This window comes from Mercenaria mercenaria, chromosome 4, assembly GCF_021730395.1.
Source record: "Mercenaria mercenaria strain notata chromosome 4, MADL_Memer_1, whole genome shotgun sequence".
Taxonomy (NCBI): Eukaryota; Metazoa; Mollusca; class Bivalvia; order Venerida; family Veneridae; genus Mercenaria; species Mercenaria mercenaria.
The window spans coordinates 78565737-78586207 of NC_069364.1; the positions used below are offsets into that span (position 1 = coordinate 78565737).

General features: G+C 35.5%; 1 protein-coding gene across 1 annotated transcript in view; it reads left to right on the forward strand.

Annotated features, from left to right (window-relative positions):
• Nucleotides 1-20471, forward strand: part of LOC123552244 (neuron navigator 3-like) — a 227660-nt gene that overhangs the window by 116019 nt on the left and 91170 nt on the right. The window contains exons 7-9 of the mRNA XM_053542290.1: nucleotides 440-2915; nucleotides 3835-3938; nucleotides 13329-14535. Coding sequence (XP_053398265.1) covers nucleotides 440-2915; nucleotides 3835-3938; nucleotides 13329-14535 — 3787 coding nt within the window. The remainder of the gene's footprint in view (nucleotides 1-439; nucleotides 2916-3834; nucleotides 3939-13328; nucleotides 14536-20471) is intronic.

The following is a 20471-nucleotide window of genomic DNA, read 5'->3' on the forward strand; positions in this document are numbered from 1 at the left end:
TAGACCGGATGATTTAATTGAATGAAATTTTTCCTTCTTGAGATATCAAGTGAATAATGCTTGCAGTCCTTTTGGTAAGGTATCCCTTGTGATTCCAGTTATTTACAAATGGGAATCACATTTCCGCTGGAATTTAATCTTTAAAGGGCTCAGGTATTTCCTGATATTTTGCATTGACTATCTGCAAGTTCAAAGATTCCATCATATATAATATCATCATTTCAAACCCAGAATAGTTCTGTTGCAAACAGTGAAAGGCTTATTAGATTTATTCTTGTTATGCAAGATTTCCTTTATTCCATTATGGTATAAAGGAAAGAAGTTCATAGAAAGGTACTAAAATATTGATTCTTATTTGTGAGTTTTCATTATATGCAGTTTTAATACAACTGTTCAGTTTTATTGACAAAAGAAAATTTGATTTTCTTATTATTTTCAGGTGCAGATGTGAACAGTATATCAGATCCTGGATCTTCAGCTCTACGGGCCACATCGCCAGCATCAACTGGTATTCCTACACCATCTGGGCGAGGTTTGCCACCTCGTAGTCAGTCTGCAACACCAGACAAACCACAGAATCGTAGCAGTCAGAGTGGCTCACAGATCCCTGGAAGCCAAGGACAAAGGTCAAATATTCCTGGAAGTAAACAGAACTCTATGTTGGACAAATTTAAACTATTCAATTCCAAGGACAAAGTAAAAACTAAAGGAAGTGCAGGAAAAAGTAGTTCTAAAGCAAATAGTACAGGAAATAGTAGCACTAGTACTAGCACATTAAGCACAAGCTCGCGTAGTGATACATCTTCATCAATTAGTGCAAGAAGTTCAAGTTCAGCAGACGCAGGTCCTAGTAGTAGTGCAACAAGTACAAATGATCCAGACAGTCCTAAATTATCAAAGCCCCGCCCAATAGTGGGTGGGGCTATTTCTGGAAAACGTGAAAATCTTGGAGGATTAACCATAGGTCATCAACAATCCAGACAGACTTCCCCCTCCCCATATAGTAGCTCCCTTCCCGCTACCCCTGTATCCTCATTACCCATATCTCACAGCAAGAAATCAGGAGGGAAGTCTGGAAGAAATAATGAAAGTCAGTTACGCTCACATCTGCAATCGGGCTCACAGACCCTCACCAAGTCTTCAAAAGGTGGAAGTCTGATACCAAAATCTGGAGGCAAAGCCCAGAAATCTTCATCTACCCTGTCCCTTACTAGTTCTTCATCTGGTTCACAAGTTCCAACTTTTGGAAGTTCACTTCCAACTGGAAGCTCAATTCCGACTCCGGGAATACCTGTTCCAAATTCTTCCATTCCAAAACCATCTCAGTCTTCAAGCAAACTTTCTAGAAACAGTAAAGAGGAGAAAATGAGAGGTGCAGGATATGCATCACCCCAGAGTATGATTCCTCAAGGTCAAGGTCAGAATCAGCAGACGGCAAGTTTACCAAAGAAATCTCGATCACATGGTTCATCTCAGCAACAACAACAACAACAGATTCAGCAGCACTACCAGCAACAACAAGCAGCTGCAAAATCTAATTCCAACAATTCATCTCAGGGCCAAATTTCCAATAATTCTCAGTCTTCCGCAGCACCACCTGTACCACCGCATCGTAATGGTAGTACATCTTCGAACGGTAGTCGTCCTTCAAACTCAAATCAACAAACAACTAAAGGATCATCATCATCACCAGTTAAATCGCCACAAGATGGATCTACCTCACAGAAAACCAGGTACACAGAAATAGAATACACAGACGGCAAAATAGAAAGAGTAGGTGAAGGTCATTTTGCCAAACCGACCAATCAGGCAGTTGTCAGTAACCCATCAGGAAATAGAGATTTCAGTCATCCATATTTAATCACATCGCAATCAGTGAATGTGGTGAAACCCACATGTAGCTCACCACATCCTAAATCTGCAGATAGCAATACTCAAACGACAGTGTCGATCATGCATAATCGGTCGGCACAACCTCCGCCATTGCCGAAAACTGAACCACCTCCATCAACACGGACAACTGTGAACAATAATTCTCAAAGTTCACAGGCACAGTCAAATACTTCAAATAAGATGACCAGTCAGGTCTCCAACAGCAACAACCAACCTCAGTCGCCAGGAAAGAAAGACTTGCTGTCAACGAAAATACAGGAATCACCAGAGGCACCAAGTACAAGTAGTTCTTCCAATGATAGTGTAATTATTAATACAAGTGCTACAAACTCTCCCAGACTGGGTATCAAACTTGGTTCACAAACAACACGCCCAGCGAACAATGTTGCAATAGTACAGCCGCATCATGGTGAAAAGAAAGAAACAACATTTGATAAAGAAATCAGGACTGATGTTATTAAAGGTGAAAAACAAAACGACAGTTCAAAAGATTTGGATAAAAGTAATAAAGAAAATGCTCTTTCAGAAAAGAAGGCAACATTTATTGCAGACTCTGGTGAAACATTGGACATTAAGCCAATGGAGCCAATCAATAGAAACATGCATTATGCTCAAGGTTTTATGGGAAGGTATGCTTCTCCAGGAAAGCCACTGCCGATTTCAGTCTCACAAAATCAGTGCTATGCGATGACCGGCATCTCACCAAACAGGATGGGTGTAAATCGATCATTAATGGAAGCAAACAAGTTTTATTCAGGATCTATAAAAAGGGCTACCTCAAGTGGCTCGGGAAGTGTCTCGTATGACGACTACAGTTCAGATTATGATACTTATGACTATATATCTGGGTACATGTCAGATGGCGATATACTGAAGGGAAAGAATATGGACGATATGTCATCGGGCTACATGAGTGAGGGTGGAGCTTCTCTGTATGCACGCCGTCTGCAGCAAAGATTCCGAGAGGGTATGCAGGCTGTCAAAGAATGTATGCAGAAGAGTAACAACGTTGACGAAGACAGGTAGGTCATAACACAGATTTTAAGAGATTTTTAAGAAAAATATCCTATCCATTATTAATTTAGGAGTAGCAGAAAAATAGTCATTGTAATTCTAACTAAAATACCATATGTATTTTGCTTGACATTTTTTTTTTCAGATAACATATAACTCGATTCGGTTTTGATTTTCACTGTAAAAAGTGGAATTATCAGACATATTTTCAAGTTACTTTTAGTACATTGTTTGAATACGGCTTGCTCTAGATTCCGGGGCCTCCATTACTGGGTGGTTAAGTTCACTGACTTCATTTCACTCGCCCCTCACCCATGCAGATTTGAAACCTTTTTTGGGGCTTAGAATTCTTTATGTGAGAAGGTTATCCAACTGGCTTAGGTCGTTTGTTCTACTGAGGTGCATTTCTGTTCCTTAAACAGTACCTGGAGGGGCACCTGGGGTCTTCTTCCACTATTAAAGGCTGTAAAAGCTGCCATATGACCTAAATTGTGTCAATGTGATGTTACAGCCAACAGAAACAAATAGAATGCTGTAGATTCATATATCAAACACACATTATTTACCAATGGGGAAGTTACCTACAAAAATAAAAGTCATTTCCGCAATAGAAAGTTGAATGAAAAAACATTTTAAGTTTTGTCTTGTATTCAGGTACACATAGATTAGTTTTGCACCAAACTTTTCTAGAGCACCTAGATTTGACGTTCAGATATTTCTGACAACTAATTTCCAGTCTGTTGGTTTTCTTGGAGAAAAAATGTAGAAAAATGTAAATTAGATTTTTTTATATTGTAGATACTTACCCTGCCGTAGATTAGAAAGAATTTGTTGCCAATTATTTCTAGTTTTATCACTTTCCATAGTTTTTCAATTTATTAGTGCAAAGGTTGCATTTTATATAGCTTTTGCTTGTATTGTGCTTAGTTTAGTCCCAGGTTATTGGGAAGATATGTATATGTTTGGTTTGAGTATCAAACCAAGAAAAATGATGGATAAATGGCCAGTATCAGTGAGGAATGAATTTGTTGGTGATTTCATGCAGTCTGTGGGTTCTTTGTTTTTTTTTAGTCAGTTATTATTACTATATTATATATACACTGCAACTAATGATGTGTGTTTTGTTGGGTTTAAAGTCATACCAGGATAATTTGGGTCATTTGATGATTTTCCAACTTTTATTGTTTAGGGAAGACACCAAGTGCCCTCTGAGCATTATTTCCAGTGGGCATCTCAGTGAAACTTCTGACCTTTTGCATGTTGCTGGATGGCTTTCTCACATGAAAAAATAAATTACAGTGTTTTGGATGCACAAGGGTAAGGGATAAGTGATTCGAAGCATATGATCTCAACCACTCATGTTTGAAAGGCAACCTGCTACAAGCATGATTTTAAAAGTCAGCAGCTGACAAAAAGTTGGGTTATAGAGTTCATTTTCTGAATTTTCGGATAAGATTCTATCAAAATTTGAAGTGATTTTTTTTTATAGAAGATGTTGTTGAAATAAAACTTGAACTAGCTGCTACTCCACATAAACATAAAAAATAATGCTCTAGGTGTTTTGGAACATGTTCTATGGTAATTTAGTAGTAGCGTACAGGTTACTTGATTGCTTATTATTACCTGACAACTTATTATTACCTGACAAAATGTATTTTTTATGTTGTTTGATTTGATCTGGTGGTGGAAAGTTGCTGTCTGTAGTAATTGTGATTTACCTGGAGAGTTCTAATAAAGCTGTATTCGTTGTATTGTTTGTGTTGGGAGAAAGTTTGTGATCTGCTGATGAAGGAATATTGGCTTGATTAAGGTAGGCGTTATAATGATCACCTCAAACAAGTGCTACCTGACTATATTCTGTTCTTTTTACTTTTTGATTTACTTGGTTTTTACTTTGTATTGGTTTTTGCAGATTTGTTCTATGAAAATTATATTGAACATATATTGTAGTCTCATAGAAGTGTCTTCTAAAATTAGGTTGTCTCGCTGTATTCACATTTTCAGTCTCTGTTTAGAATGGGAATGGAGACATCAGTATTAAATCCTGCATTTTGATTTGAGAAACGTCATAGTGACTTTGTGATGTCATTTGTGTTACATCATTGTATATCATTTATTCAGTGTAATAAAGAGATTATTGGCTTTACAGTGAGTGAATGCACTATGTCTTCCGCAATAAGTTGAATGCGCAATGTCTTCCGCAGTAAGTTGAATGCGCAGTGTCTTCCGCAATAAGATGAATGCACTATGTCTTCCGCAATAAGATGAATGCACTATGTCTTCCGCGGTAAGATGAATGCACTATTTCTTCTGCAATAAGATGAATGCGCTATGTCTTCCGCAGTAAGATGAATGCGCTATGTCTTCTGCAGTAAGATGAATGCACTATGTCCTTCACAATAAGATGAATGCACTATGTCTTCCACAATAAGATGAATGCGCTATGTCTTCTGCAGTAAGATGAATGCGCTATGTCTTCCGTAGTAAGATGAATGTACTATGTCTTCCGCAGTAAGATGAATGCGCTATGTCTTCCGCAATAAGATGAATGCGCTATGTCTTCTGCAGTAAGATGAATGCGCTATGTCTTCTGCAGTAAGATGAATGCACTATGTCCTTCACAATAAGATGAATGCACTATGTCTTCCACAATAAGATGAATGCGCTATGTCTTCTGCAGTAAGATGAATGCGCTATGTCTTCCGCAGTAAGATGAATGCGCTATGTCTTCCGCAGTAAGATGAATGCGCTATGTCTTCCGCAATAAGATGAATGCGCTATGTCTTCTGCAGTAAGATGAATGCGCTATGTTTTCTGCAGTAAGATGAATACGCTATGTCCTTCACAAGAAGATGAATGCACTATGTCTTCTGCAGTAAGATGAATGCGCTATGTCTTCTGCAGTAAGATGAATGCGCTATGTCTTCCGCAATAAGATGAATGCGCTATGTCTTCCGCAATAAGATGAATGCACTATGTCTTCTGCAGTAAGATGAATGTGCTATGTCTTCTGCAATAAAACTGAATGCACTATGTTTTCTGCAAGAAGATGTATGCGCTATGTCCTTAGCAATAAGATGAATGCACTGTGTCTTCCACAGTAAGATGAATGCGCTGTGTCTTCTGCAATAAGATGAATGCATTATGTCTTCAGCAATAAGATGAATGCGCTGTGTCTTCCGCAGTAAGATGAATGCGCTGTGTCTTCCGCAGTAAGATGAATGCGCTATGTCTTCCGCAATAAGATGAATGCGCTATGTCTTCCACAATAAGATGAATGCGCTATGTCTTCCACAATAAGATGAATGCACTATGTCTTCCACAGTGAGATGAATGCTCAATGTCTTCCGCTATGAGGTGAATGCACTACGTCTTCTGCAACAAGATGCATGCACAATATCTTCTACAGAGTGATATTGCACCCTGAAGTTACCAAATGTGTTTGTTGCAGAATTTGTGTGTATTTCTGAATGCAAGTCAAAAAACCTATAAGTATCCAAATTTTTCAATTTACCATTGCTTTATCATTTTGTAAGTCAAAATGCCTAAAGTAAGATTTGTTTCAGAGTTACAGCCCTTGTAAAATTTTGAAAATGCAAAGTTAAGCACTATATGTTTTACTGTCGTAAACACAGCATTTAAAAGTAATTGTTGCATTAGTAGTGGGATATAAGAACATAAGGATAATGCATAAACACTTACTATTTTCTGATTTAGAAAGGAGTAAAAGTATGACCTGATGGAACATTGCCTCCCCCATTAGTTCCTAATTGTTTCAGATATTTACGAGCAATAAAATGCAGCTAGACCAATATATGTAAAATTGTTATGGACAAGGAGTAGCCATATACTGGAGCCAATGCTGTGTTTTACATGATACACCTTGTAATGACACTGCAAAACACATACAATATTGTAAAAGTCAGCACAATCAACCTTTAAGGATACCTGAGCTCAGGTGTGTTATCTGGTCTCATATATTTATAAGAAAAATAGGTTGTATGTTAATACATTAAAAGTTTTGTTGCATAACAGTAGATTAATCTTGTGTGGTTCAGTCAGGAGTTTCTTGTATGTATATATATATATATGTATATGTACACTGGATTTTATGATCACATATGTTACATTGGTATGTCGTTCATATTTTTATAGTTGTTCATATATACTCATTTTGATCTTCCAATATTGATAGTTACAGGTATTTCATAATACTTTTTTGGACTATTTAAGAGTGCTGTGTGAACATTTTGTATTCATTTAATTAAATGAAGGGATTTTGTAAAAAAAAAAACCATTTAAGGAGGTTCCAAATGAAGTATGTTGCTTATGATTTAAGATTATTTTCAATTTTAAAATCATGAATTTTTTTCAGTCATGTAAAAGGGTTGTGATGGAGGAAGAATATCAGTTTCAATTTATTATCATCAAAGAAGTTATTAATCTTAGACAACTTGGAAATTAATCTAAATATCACCATTTTATGAGACTGTAACTATACTTATATAAGAAATGAAACAATACTTTGGATGAAGTCGCATGTTTCAGAAGGAATAGTTTTAAGTGTTTAAATTGCTTAATTTTTGTATTCAAACTTGACCTTGATTTGCATATTAATTCAAACATTTTATAGCATATTAGTTTAAGAATTGAAAAAAAGACATGAAATATTTGAACTGTTTTTGTCTCTAGATTCAGTATTTTCTTTAAATACTAGAACAGTACTAAATAGTTTTTACAGACTGCTAGTTAATCCATAAAAACATACAGACTCTGTCAGAATCATTAATCAAAATGATTGGTCTACTTTCCGCCAGAAGTAAATGAGTTTTTAATAAATAAATACAATAACGAACTTTCATTATACCATCTCTACCTGGGAGAATAAACATTTAATAATGATTAAATATCTAAAAGGGAGACCATGTTGTGTAATAAAATGACAATATAATCACAGGGAATCAGTAATCATAATGTCTCCTGCAGGTAAGGTAGCTCCATGGCTCAATATCTGGAGCCAAAATTAAGCATCATGGACATGGAGAAAAAGAGATATTCATTTCTGTCATCATTAAAAAATAAGAGGTGATTCATGCCTTGCATTGATCTGGAGCATTTAATGCTTCCTTTTTTCACTGGTAATAACATTTAGGCTCAGATTTGTTACGACATTAGGTGTTCTCAGTGGAAATGACATTCTGCTGTGCCTTTGAAATCAGTGAAAATAACATTCAAGACTAGCTTTATAATATGTTATAATGACCTTCATTGTCTGTTCTTAGAAAATGACATTCAGGTAAAGCTTTGTAATAACATTGTCTATTCAGTTGAAATGAAGTAGTAAAAGCAGTCTATACAATGGATGTGGTATTTGTGTATGGTTTTGTAATGGCATTGTCTGTTCAGTGGAAATGACATTCAGATGTGGCTTTCCAGTGGCATTGACTGTTCAGTGGAAATGACATTCAGATGTGGCTTTCCAATGTCATTGTCTGTTCAGTGGAAATGACATTCAGATATGGCTTTCCAATGGCATTGTCTGTTCAGTGGAAATGACATTCAGATATGGCTTTCCAATGGCATATTGTCTGTTCAGTGGAAAAGACATTCAGATATGACTTTCCAATGGCATTGTCTGTTCAGTGGAAATGACATTCAGATGTGGCTTCCCAAAGGCATTGTCTTTTCAGTGGAAAATACATTCAGGCTTGGCTTTATAGTAGTACTTTTATTCATTCAGGTTTTGTTTTCGATGGCATTGTCTATTTGTTGAAATGACATTTGGTTAGACATTGTTATTTTATTATCTATATAATTCAAAAGAAATGAAATTCATTGATATGTATAGATTTGCAGTGGCAATGACATGTCTTTCCAGTGAAAATGAAATTAAGACTTGGCTTTATAATGTCATTTTCTATTCAGTAGAAATACTTTGTGATGGCTTTTCCTTTACTTTAATATGATGCTCAGGTACAGCTTTGTAATGTCTTCAGTAGCATGCCTGCACTTACATTATACATTCATTAGAAATGATTGGTCAGCTGTCTGGAAAAGGCATTGCTTCAGGCTCATATGTCTCATCTATAATGTCTAGATTAGCATTTGATACACTTTGGCGAATGATTCGTTAAAACATTACAGCCTGCTCGCTTAGCTCAGTAGGCAGAGAGCAGATCTACGGATCATATAGGGTTGTGAGTTCGATCCCAGAGTGAGGCGTATGTTCTCTGTGACAATTTGATAAAAGATATTGCATCTGAAATAATATGTCCTTCACCTTTGACTCATGTGAGAAGTTGGCAGTTACTATGGAGAACGGGTTAGTACTGATACAGAATCCAGGAACACTGGTTAGGTTAACTGCCTGCTGTTACATAACTGAAATACTGTTGAAAAACAGCGTTAAACCCAAAACAAAAAGCAAAAAAAAAAACTTTACAGCAAAGCTTCTGTATGTGTCATTGTGTACAAATATCATAGGAAATTTTTTATGAATTCATAAGAATATGTCTATTCTCTCATCATCATCTGATATTGCAACTTTTGTTAAAAGCTACTTTTTGTAATTGCTTTTATTGTTTTAAACTTTGATATGGTGATTGGTTTGGGAAATTGGACATTAACGATGGAATTAGTTATGAGCAAGTATAGTTAGATCTGAGCACCATAATTATGTCAGACAAAGCAATGTTTTATTAATACCGAATGTTATGTAAATGTAATATTTTGGAATTGTGAAAATATTGTCAATTCCCTAGAGATAATTGTACCAGAAAACTACCCACCATATATGGATATCATGTATATCTACTGTATTTAGTTTTATTATAGATGATAACTTTGGCTCCTCATTTATGACATAGAGCAGAAGTTTTTTACTTTCCCTTGGGAGATACCATTGGGAGATACCATTAGCCTTCTGTTAACCTGGAACTAAGCCATTGTGAGCAGTCTTTTATCTTTTTAATAGGATGATAAAAAATTGTTACTCATGGGTCTAATTAACTTTTATCCAATATTTATAAAGTTGGAACAGTTTTTCAATGCATTCTATTGGATTTTCTGTTAAAAAAGGCAAGTATCTGTACTCTGTTATTGATCCTATAATGTTTCCATTCAGACAGTCTGTTTTTCCCTGCAGACTGAAATGAGTCACCCCAGATAACAAAGTTGATCAACCCTTTTTTAAAAGTGCTAATGGAACCTGCCAGTTTTTGTTTTTTTTGGACAAGGTTTAAACAATAAGATAGTATTTCTTTGTCAAAGGATAAAGCAGACATCTCATGTTACAATGTCTTCTGTTATGATTTTCCGACTGCATGAAGATATGTTTGGAGCACTTGGAACCATAATTGGAAATTATTGATGAGTGCAGTCACTCTGAGAATGTATTTCTGCTGAGGATTTGTGAGAGTACAGCTTACTGAATTGGTGAATAAATATAAAAAAAGCTTACTTTGGACATGATTTAATATATAGATACATTATTTGCTTGGGGAAGTACAGCAGATTTGCGTTATATTTGTGCAGTATGTTCACTTAATTTGATGGAATTGCTTTAACAGATTTTCTGGAACTTTTATTAGTTTGTTTCCAGACAACAGGAAGTATCTTCTCCAGCAGTGATTTAGATTTGAAGATTTGAATCTGTATAAAGCAGATACAATGTTCAAATATTGTGAAAATGGAACTAGTCACTCTTGTTAAATGTTTGTAATTGAGGAGGAATATCATTTTTCATTTATTATAAATAAAGTATTCATTACAACTTGGAAATAATGAAATAACACTATGGAATAGATATGATCCTTGAAATTGATATATACCTATAAGGATTGATGAAGAAAGTGTTTACTCACAAAGGTAGATTTTCTGTGTATGAAATTTAACCTGCCAGTGTGTCATAACAGAGGTTGAGTCACTGACAGACTTGAACCTAATTAAGATAACAAACTAGTGGGATGTCAGTACTTTCACCTTTTCACAGCAATCAGTTCTGGCTATTCCATTTTAGAAAGTGTATTGAACTTTCTCAAGAGCAGAATCTTTTAGAACCAATAAATTTTGAAGATGTGTATGGCATATCACTATATTACTTATTTGAAAAAAGTTGCAAGTATTTCTATTTTAGTTTTATTTAATGACCAGAACATGAACATATCTCTGCCTGTACACCTGCTTATTGTGTGTCTGTTAGAACATGAACATATCTCTGACTATGAACATATCTCTGACTGTACACCTGCTTATTGCACATCTGTTAGAACATGAACATATCTCTGAATGTACACCTGCTTATTGCACATCTGTTAGAACATGAACATATCACTGCCTGTACACCTGCTTATTGTGTGTCTGTTAGAACATGAACATATCTCTGACTGTACACCTGCTTATTGCACATCTGTTTGAACATGAACATATCTCTGACTGTACACCTGCTTATTGCACATCTGTTAGAACATGAACATATCTCTGACTGTACGCCTGCCTATTGCACATCTGTTAGAACATGAACATATCTCTGAATGTACATCTGCTTATTGCACATCTGTTAGAACATGAACATATCTCTGCCTGAATGTACACCTGCTTATTGCACATCTGTTAGAACATGAACATATCTCTGACTGTACGCCTGCTTATTGCACATCTGTTAGAACATGAACATATCTCTGAATGTACATCTGCTTATTGCACATCTGTTAGAACATGAACATATCTCTGCCTGAATGTACACCTGCTTATTGCACATCTGTTAGAACATGAACATATCTCTGAATGTACACCTGCTTATTGCACATCTGTTAGAACATGAACATATCACTGCCTGTACACCTGCTTATCGGTGTCTGTTAGAACATGAACATATCTCTGACTGTACACCTGCTTATTGCACATCTGTTAGAACATGAACATATCTCTGAATGTACACCTGCTTATTGCACATCTGTTAGAACATGAACATATCTCTGCCTGTACACCTGCTTATTGTGTGTCAGTTAGAACATGAACATATCTCTGACTGTACACCTGCTTATTGCACATTTGTTAGAACATGAACATATCTCTGAATGTACACATGCTTAGTTCACATCTTTTAGAACATGAACTTATATCTGACTGACTGTACACCTGCTTAGTTCACATCTTTTAGAACATGAACATATCTCTGACTGTACACCTGCTTAGTGCAGATCTGTTAGAACATGAACTTATATCTGACTGACTGTACCCCTGCTTAGTTCACATCTTTTGTAACATGAACATATCTCTGACTGTACACCTGCTTAGTGCACATCTGTTAGAACATGAACATATCTCTGACTGTACACCTGCTGAGTGCACATCTGTTAGAACATGAACATATCGCTGACTGTACACTTGCTTATTGCTTCTTTGTTAAAAGTTTAGGTTATAATCCTTCTATTTTTTTTCACTTCTCTGTAAGTGTACCAACTAACATTGTGTTTGGAAGATTTTCTAATATGGCTGGCTTCCATGTTTCTTCGTAAGTTACATACATACCTTTTTTAGAAGCTGTCATATCCCTCATTCAACCACATTGATAAACTGGTGGACATCTTGGTGCAGTAGAAGGAACATTGCTGAATTTCTTTCCACAACTGTATTAGCTAATTGAAAATGGGGTAAAATCTCCCTGTTGTGAGGGAATGATTGATTAGTATAATTTGATAAAGGGGCAAATGATCCTGGCTGAAATTCTTTTAATCTGTTTGCTCTGTTAAGAAGCACGAAAACTTCAAATCTTTTCTCAGAACTTGATGGGATAATCACTAACAGTGTGGAATTAGATATTAGAACATTTTGGAGTCATTTGATTAACATACAAAGATATTTCTAAGGAGAAACTGGCAGTTTACTTTGGTTGCTAAATATTTAAATGTTCAAAAATGTGTCTTTGAGCATATGTAAATAGAACAAGTTTTCTCACTCATTCATAATGAATACCTGTGATTTAGTGGTAATTGGAGAAGCTTGTCTTTGTAGGCATTATTTCAAACAATAAGGAAATTGAAACAATTTTTAAAATTATGACAAATACAGAGTATATCCTCTGCAAAGAAAGCACAAGCAGTTGGAGAGATCATAATGAATTTCTAAACTTTATGGAATTTAATTGTGAAGCAAGATTTTACCAGAGAAATGGATATGATAAGACTGTTCCAGGAAAACAGGCATAATACAGTTACTGAGTCAACTAACCAGTGTGATAATAATTAAACTTGAAAAAAATGAGCTTGTGCAAATTCCATGATACCTCATTACTCAGGATTGAATATTAGGTCATTGGAAAAATGGATAAAAACAGCAGAGCACATTGAATTGTGGTATTGAAGATTTATCAAGTATGTCATCTTTAATGTGACCTTGGAAAGGGGATATACATTACTAAGGCATCATGAATTCTGCTCAGAATAAAATGCGAACAAATGGAATGTTTTTACGAAATTTTGATTCAAAACGCTACCAAGAACTTCAGGCTCAGAAACAGAAAATTTTAGAGAAACAAAAAGAACTGCTAAGAATCAAAGAAAAGAAAGAGAAGAAAGAAGCTAAAAGGAAGAAAAAGTCAACTGAAAGTTCAGAAGAGTTACAGAGTTTTGCTGCTATTCCAGAATCTGAAGCTGAAACTAATGATGTTGTATCTGATGCTACAGACACAACTGCTACTTCAGAAAATGAAGGCACAGATATTGAGTCAGAGAGAAGAGGGGCAGAATGTGCAGAAGTAAATAATGCATTAACGAATGAACTGGTCAGTTCTGTACCAGAGGAAAGTTGTGCACCAAGGAAAGGTGCAGACGTTTCTAAAGATGTGCCTAAATCAGAATCAGAAATAGGAACTAAAAATGAAGATACTAAGCTTAAGATATTGGTAAAAGAAGACGGCATGAGAAAGAATGAAGCAGACAAATTAAAAGAGGCAAACATTGTGGTCAATTTAGAGCAGCCTTCAGAACAAAAAACAGATTCTACCATTTATAGTTCACATCAGTCACCTGCCAAAGCAGTGAAAGAGTATGCAATTATTGCAAAACTGAACAAAGAAGCAATTCTCAGAGAAACTGAGCTTGTTGTTCAAAAAAGTGAAAAATTGTTTGCTGGACTTAATAGTGATATATCAAAAGAAGATAAAAAAATGGCTAAACAGTCTAAAACAAAAAGTGAAGAACAAAAGAAAGGCAGTCCTATAAAACGTGTTAAAACAAGCACAGATGCATATGCTGTCGTGGATATAGGTGTTACAATGTCTCTAGTGAATGAAGTTAATGAAACTAAAAATGATAAAGAGATAAAACAAAATTCTGAGATTACTGAATCTGATAAAACAAAACCTGATAATATAAAAGATGTGAACTGTGATGCTAAGTTCTATATTGAAAATAAGGATAATACCTATATTAGGACTCAGAATTTCATGTCACGAAGTGCTGGTTACAATGGAGATATTGATACATCAACATCATCAATTGAACCAGATATTGATATTGTAGTAGATCACTATCTGGCTGCAAAGTTTATGATAAACAATAAGGAAAGACTGGTGATCACTGAAGAGCAGTTATCAAGTCTACAGCGTATTGGTTCATCCTCCTCTGGGTAGGTTTTGGATTTCTAAATAAGATATATTGAAATCACCAATTTTAATGTGTTTAAGAAAGCATGTTTTCAGAAGCTGAGTGCTTATTGTGAAAAATTTCAAGATAAACAAATGATAAGCTACTTCTTTGCCTTTTCTGTGGTCTGTAGTTAAATTAAACCAGTATCTAAGACTTTGACCTCAACTGACCATTATGTATTTCATAATTATTCTATTCTATACATTTCAAAATAAAGCGACCTTGATGGTGATCTTAAGTATCTTGATTTTAATGAAGATGTAGATATCTTGTTGTATTATAATATAAAGCAGACACACGTTTTTGTATGACACCTAAGCTATCACCACTTTATATAAAAAAAGGTTCATATATTGAGGGTACTTTTGTTTGAAAGTATTATATATTTCTTGTACAGATGTTCACAACCTACATGAATGACTTGTTAACGTATGTAAATTTCATATGTTGCCTCAGTTTCAGCATTTGTTATTTATTGGTTGGTGAAATGAATAGGTTTGTTTATGAGTCAGTTTCATACTTTGAAATATTGCATATATTGCCTGACTTTGATATTGGAATCTGACTTTGATATTCCACCCTTTCATGGCAGTGTCCATGGAGAATATGAAAGCTTCAACAATACTCCACCAATAAGAGAAACCTTTGCTCTTTTATATCATTTACAGCACCTAGAAATTGCTTCAGAAAATAATCTTCCACAAAAATGTTGTTACTATCTTTGACCTAGCATTGGAATGATCAGAGGCTGAAATGCTATTAGTGTTTGTCCATGCTAATTAACTATCTCATTGACCTGTTCTCCCAGAAGTTCTGCTGATATGCAAACTATGCATGTCAAAGAGTGGCTGGATAGAGGGGGAGAGGATACACTAATTTGTTAATTTAGCAGAAACAAGTGTCAATGAGGGATAGAGTAACCCCCTGGGGAACTCCTAGGCTTACTGATTATTTAGTGGCCTACAAGGTGATTTAGAATATCAAGTATCAGTGGCAGTGTTTTTTGTGTGTTGGATAGATGTTGAATGTAACAAGGAAGTTTTTATTGTTTTTGGAGGGATGTTTAGAGTTTGAACAATATTTGTTGCTGATAGTATTTCAGGTACTTAGCTTTGGTGATATTGTTATGATGTTAGTCTTTGGATATATAGTTTTATTGAAATATTGGTGTAGAAAAAATGTTTTAGAAAAGTTGTTGAAGTAATTGTTTAAACTGCTAGTGATGGCTCTTAGCACTCTAGGCACTGGGAAGGCTGAAATGGGCTTGACTGTTACCTTAGAAATTATTACTTAGCATGTGCCAGTGTGAAATGACAGAAAAAATAGGTGTTCCCATTTGCCTTGCTTATTTGTAAAGTATTCTTGGCTCAAGATAAATAAGTAACCAAGTGGCTGTGTGTTTGAGACAGAGATTTAATGATTAGTTATAAGCAAGCCTGGTTTTACATGTTGTTGTAATGCTTCTACAAAAGGAAGTGCATTTTATATTAAATCAACCTCTGATGTTTCATAAAAAAGAATGTAGCCTATTGAATATGGTACATCATCATTCAAGGTATGTGAATGGAAGAATGTTTGAGATATTGACTTCTTTATTGAAGATCGAATGTGCAAGTATGAGATGTGCATACATGTTCCAGCTGTGCTTTCATGAGCACTTTAGGGAGAATTTCTTTTTTTTTTTTTTTTTGTAACATTGAAATAGAAACATCTGTGCCAATTCATTGAAGAAATGGGAATTTTCTGTTGCTGTAGAAATGGTTAGTGTATTGATTAATAGATCTCACTGCACAGACTGTAAATAACTTGTGTTTACCCTAAAAAGCATCCATTATGTTGTTGTTAAGATTAAAGATATCCAATGAAATATTTCATATTTAGATATTTACTTCAGATTTAGAAAATCCTCATCAAATATATTTGAGCCATGCCATGAGAAAACCAACATAGTGGCTTTGCGACCAGCATGGATCCAGACCAGCCTGCACATCCACGCAGTCTGGTCAGGATCCATGCTGTTCACTTTCAAAATCTATTGGAATTAGAGATACTGTTAGCTAACAGCATGGATCCTGACCAGTCTGCGCGGAAAGCAAAGCCACTATGTTGGTTTTCTCATGGCACGGCTCATTTATCTTTACTAAATATAAAAATTAATTGTGTATGTAAGAGCTACAATTCATAACTAAATGTTATGCAGTAGCAGTTGATAGTTTAGTGGTTGATAGTTTAAAAAACGTCCAGTTTTTTAGTGGTAGTACATGCTATACATGTACACAGTGTGTAATTTTTTAACCTTATGCATAGTATTTAAACTTGTTAATTTTGTTCATGTTTTTAGTTATGAAATTTGGGTCTAGCATATTATCTTTAATTAAATGTAACACTGACTGTTAGTGGTTGGAAAGCTCCAGTTATCCAGGGTTTTATGCTATCCAAACATACAAAACATAGGGAAAAGCTCCAGTTATCCAGGGTTTTATGCTATCCAAACATAGAAAACATAAGGAAAAAGATCCAGTTATCCAGGATTTTATGCTATCCAGACATAGAAAGCATAAGGAAAAAGATCCAGTTATCCAGGATTTTATGCTATCCAAACATAGAAAACACAGGGAAAAAGTTCAAGTTATCCAGGGTTTTATGCTATCCAAACACAGAAACAAGAAAAAAGCTCAAGTTATCCAGGGTTTTATGCTATCCAAATGTAGAAAACAAGGAAAAAGCTCAAGTTATTCAGGGTTTTATGCTATCCAAACATAGAACATAGAAAACATGAGGAAAAAGTTCAGCTGATCCAGGGTTTTATGTTATCTAAATATAGAACATAGAAAACATAAGAAAAAAGTTCTACTTATCCAGGGTCTTGTGCTATCCAAACAGAAAAAACATAAGGAAAAAGCTCCAGTTATCCAGGGTTTTATGCTATCCAAAATATAAAAAAAAACATAAAGAAAAACCTCAGGTTATCCAGGGTTTTATGCTATCCAAACATAGAAAACATAAGGAAAAATGACAGGGGACCACATAAATATCTTGAGTTAACCCAGATGCTGTCGATACTGGTACTTGGGTTTGCAGACTTCTTAAGAAATTTCATGCCCCACTAAAAATGAAATAAAACAACATATATTTAGAAGATTCAGTTCTTCTTGTTTTAAAATGTAGTCTATAGTTAGTTGAATGAGTCAGCAATGTTTCCATGTCTGATGGAATCAATATGCATGCAGTGTTTCAGTCCTATCAATCACAATAATGTGGAAGGAAATTGACGATTATTGACACTGTAGCTATGATCTGTCTGAAAATGATGACGACTACATTTCAACTTTTTATGACATATACAGTATGACTGTCGCATTACTATTTTTGGTTATTATGACCCCACCATTAAGAATAGAGAGTTACCACCCCCTCCATCCATGATTAAAATTATATCTAGCCTATAAATTTATTGTGCTATGTCTGATTCTGAAATGACTTTGCACAAAAAGACTCTTTAAAGCCCTGCTCCACGGCTATTTAAATTCTGTTGTGTGTATGCAACCCATTATTACAATAGGTAACAGTTAAAGGCCCACACGCCACACTTAAGCACGCAAAACCACAGGTATTTTATATAGAATTTTATATAAAATAGACTCTATTTTGACAGGCATCACTGTTCATAGTCAGGATTTTCATGCTTTTTCAGTGACAATTTAAGGTTTAAAGGTCGGACTGGAGCAGGTCTTTAATAAGACCCATACCACTACCTTAAAGTAAAGGTCACACTTAAAGGTAAAATATTTAAGGTTATGTTTGTTGTCCACTCATAACATTTTTAGCCCACCATCATGATGATGGTGGGCTATTAAAATCACTCTGCGTCCGTGGTCCGTCCGTCCGTCATTCCGTCCGTCCGTCCGTCCGTTAACAATTTCTCGTTATCGCATCTCCTCAGAAACTACTGGGGGGATTTTGACCAAACTTTGTCAGAATGATGTATTGGTACCCTAGTTGTGTCCCCCTGAAAATCAGACTGGTTCAACAATTTATGAGTGAGTTATGGCCCTTTGTTTATTTCTATAATTTATATAGATTTATATAGGGAAAAACTTTGAAAACCTTCTTGTCCAAAACCACAGAGCCTAGGGCTTTGATATTTGGTATGAAGCATCATCTAGTGGTCCTCTACCAAGATGATTCAAATTATTTCTCTGGGGTCAAATATGGCCCCGTCCTGGTGGTCACATGGTTTATATAGACTTATATAGGGAAAAACTTTGAATAACCTCTTGTCCAAAACCACTGGGCCTAGGGCTTTGATATTTTGTATGTGACATCATCTAGTGGTCTTCAACTTAGATTATTCAAATTATACCCCTAGGGTCAAATATGGCCCCGCCCTGGGGGTCATATGGTTTACATAGACTTATATAGGGAAAAACTTTGAAAATCTTCTTGTCCAAACCACAAAGCCTAGGGCTTTGATACTTGTAATGTAGCATCATCTAGTGGTTCTCTACCAAGTTTGTTCAAATTATCCTCCTAGGGTTAAATATGGCCCCGCCCCGGGGGTCACATGGTTCATATAGACTTATATAGGGAAAAGCTTTTAAAATGTTCTTGTCAGTAACTACAACATTCAAACTTGGACCACATGTATATTTTTGAGTGGCAAGATGAACCTTGACATGAGTTGACCTTGATTTTGACCTAGTGACCTACTTTCACATTTCTGTAGCTACAGCCTTCAAATTTGGACCACATGCATAATTTTGTGCACTGGAAAAAACTTTGACCTTTATTTTGACCTAGTGACCTACTTTCACATTTTTGAAGGTACAGGCATCAAATTTGGACCATATGCATAGTTTCCTGTTTCAAATGAAATTTGACATTGATTTTGACCTAGTGACCTACTTTCACATTTCTCAAGCTACAGCCTTCAAATTTGGACTCCATGCATAGTTTTGTGTACCGAAAAAAACTTTGACCTTGACATTGACCTAGTGACCTACTTTTACATTTTTGAAGGTACAGGCTTCGAATTTGGACCACATGCATAGTTTTGTATTCTGAAATAAAATTTGACCTTGATTTTGACCTAGTGACCTACTTTTACATTTCTCAAGCTACAGCCTTCAAATTTGGACCACTTGCATAGTTTTGTGTACTGAAATGACCTTTGACCTTTACATTGACCTAGTGACCTACTTTCACATTTTTAAGGTACAGGCTTCAAATTTGGACCACATGCATAGTTTTGTATTCCGAAATAAAATTTGACCTTGATTTTGACCTAGTGACCTACTTTTACATTTCTCAAGCTACAGCCTTCAGATTTGGACCACATGCATAGTTTGTGTACCGAAACAAACTTTGACCTTTACATTGACCTAGTGACCTACTTTCACATTTTTGAAGGTACAGGCTTCAAATTTGGACCACATGCATAGTTTTGTATTCCGAAGTAAAATTTGACCTTGATTTTGACCTAGTGACCTACTTTTACATTTCTCAAGCTACAGCCTTCAAATTTGGACCACTTGCATAGATTTGTGTTGTGTACGGAAATGAAATTTGACCTTGAGCTAGTCAGTAAGTCTTGAAATTTGGAACACTCAAAAATGGCACATTGGTGGGCGCCAAGATCACTCTGTGATCTCTTGTTATGCTTGCAGGATATATTCAAATAACTGGGCACAAATATTCCACATCACAGGATGACCTATCACATTCAAGACCCAACTTATCGTAAAGGTCAAGGTCACACTCTAAGGTCAAAGATCAAAGGTCACCTTTAATAATGTCCACTCTATAAATTTTATGTATGCATGATTATTCAAATAACATTCATGTAGCCTTTAGCTTTTATATGCATAGAGGGATACTCAGATAACTTGGTGCAGATTTTCACCCTAACAAGGTGAT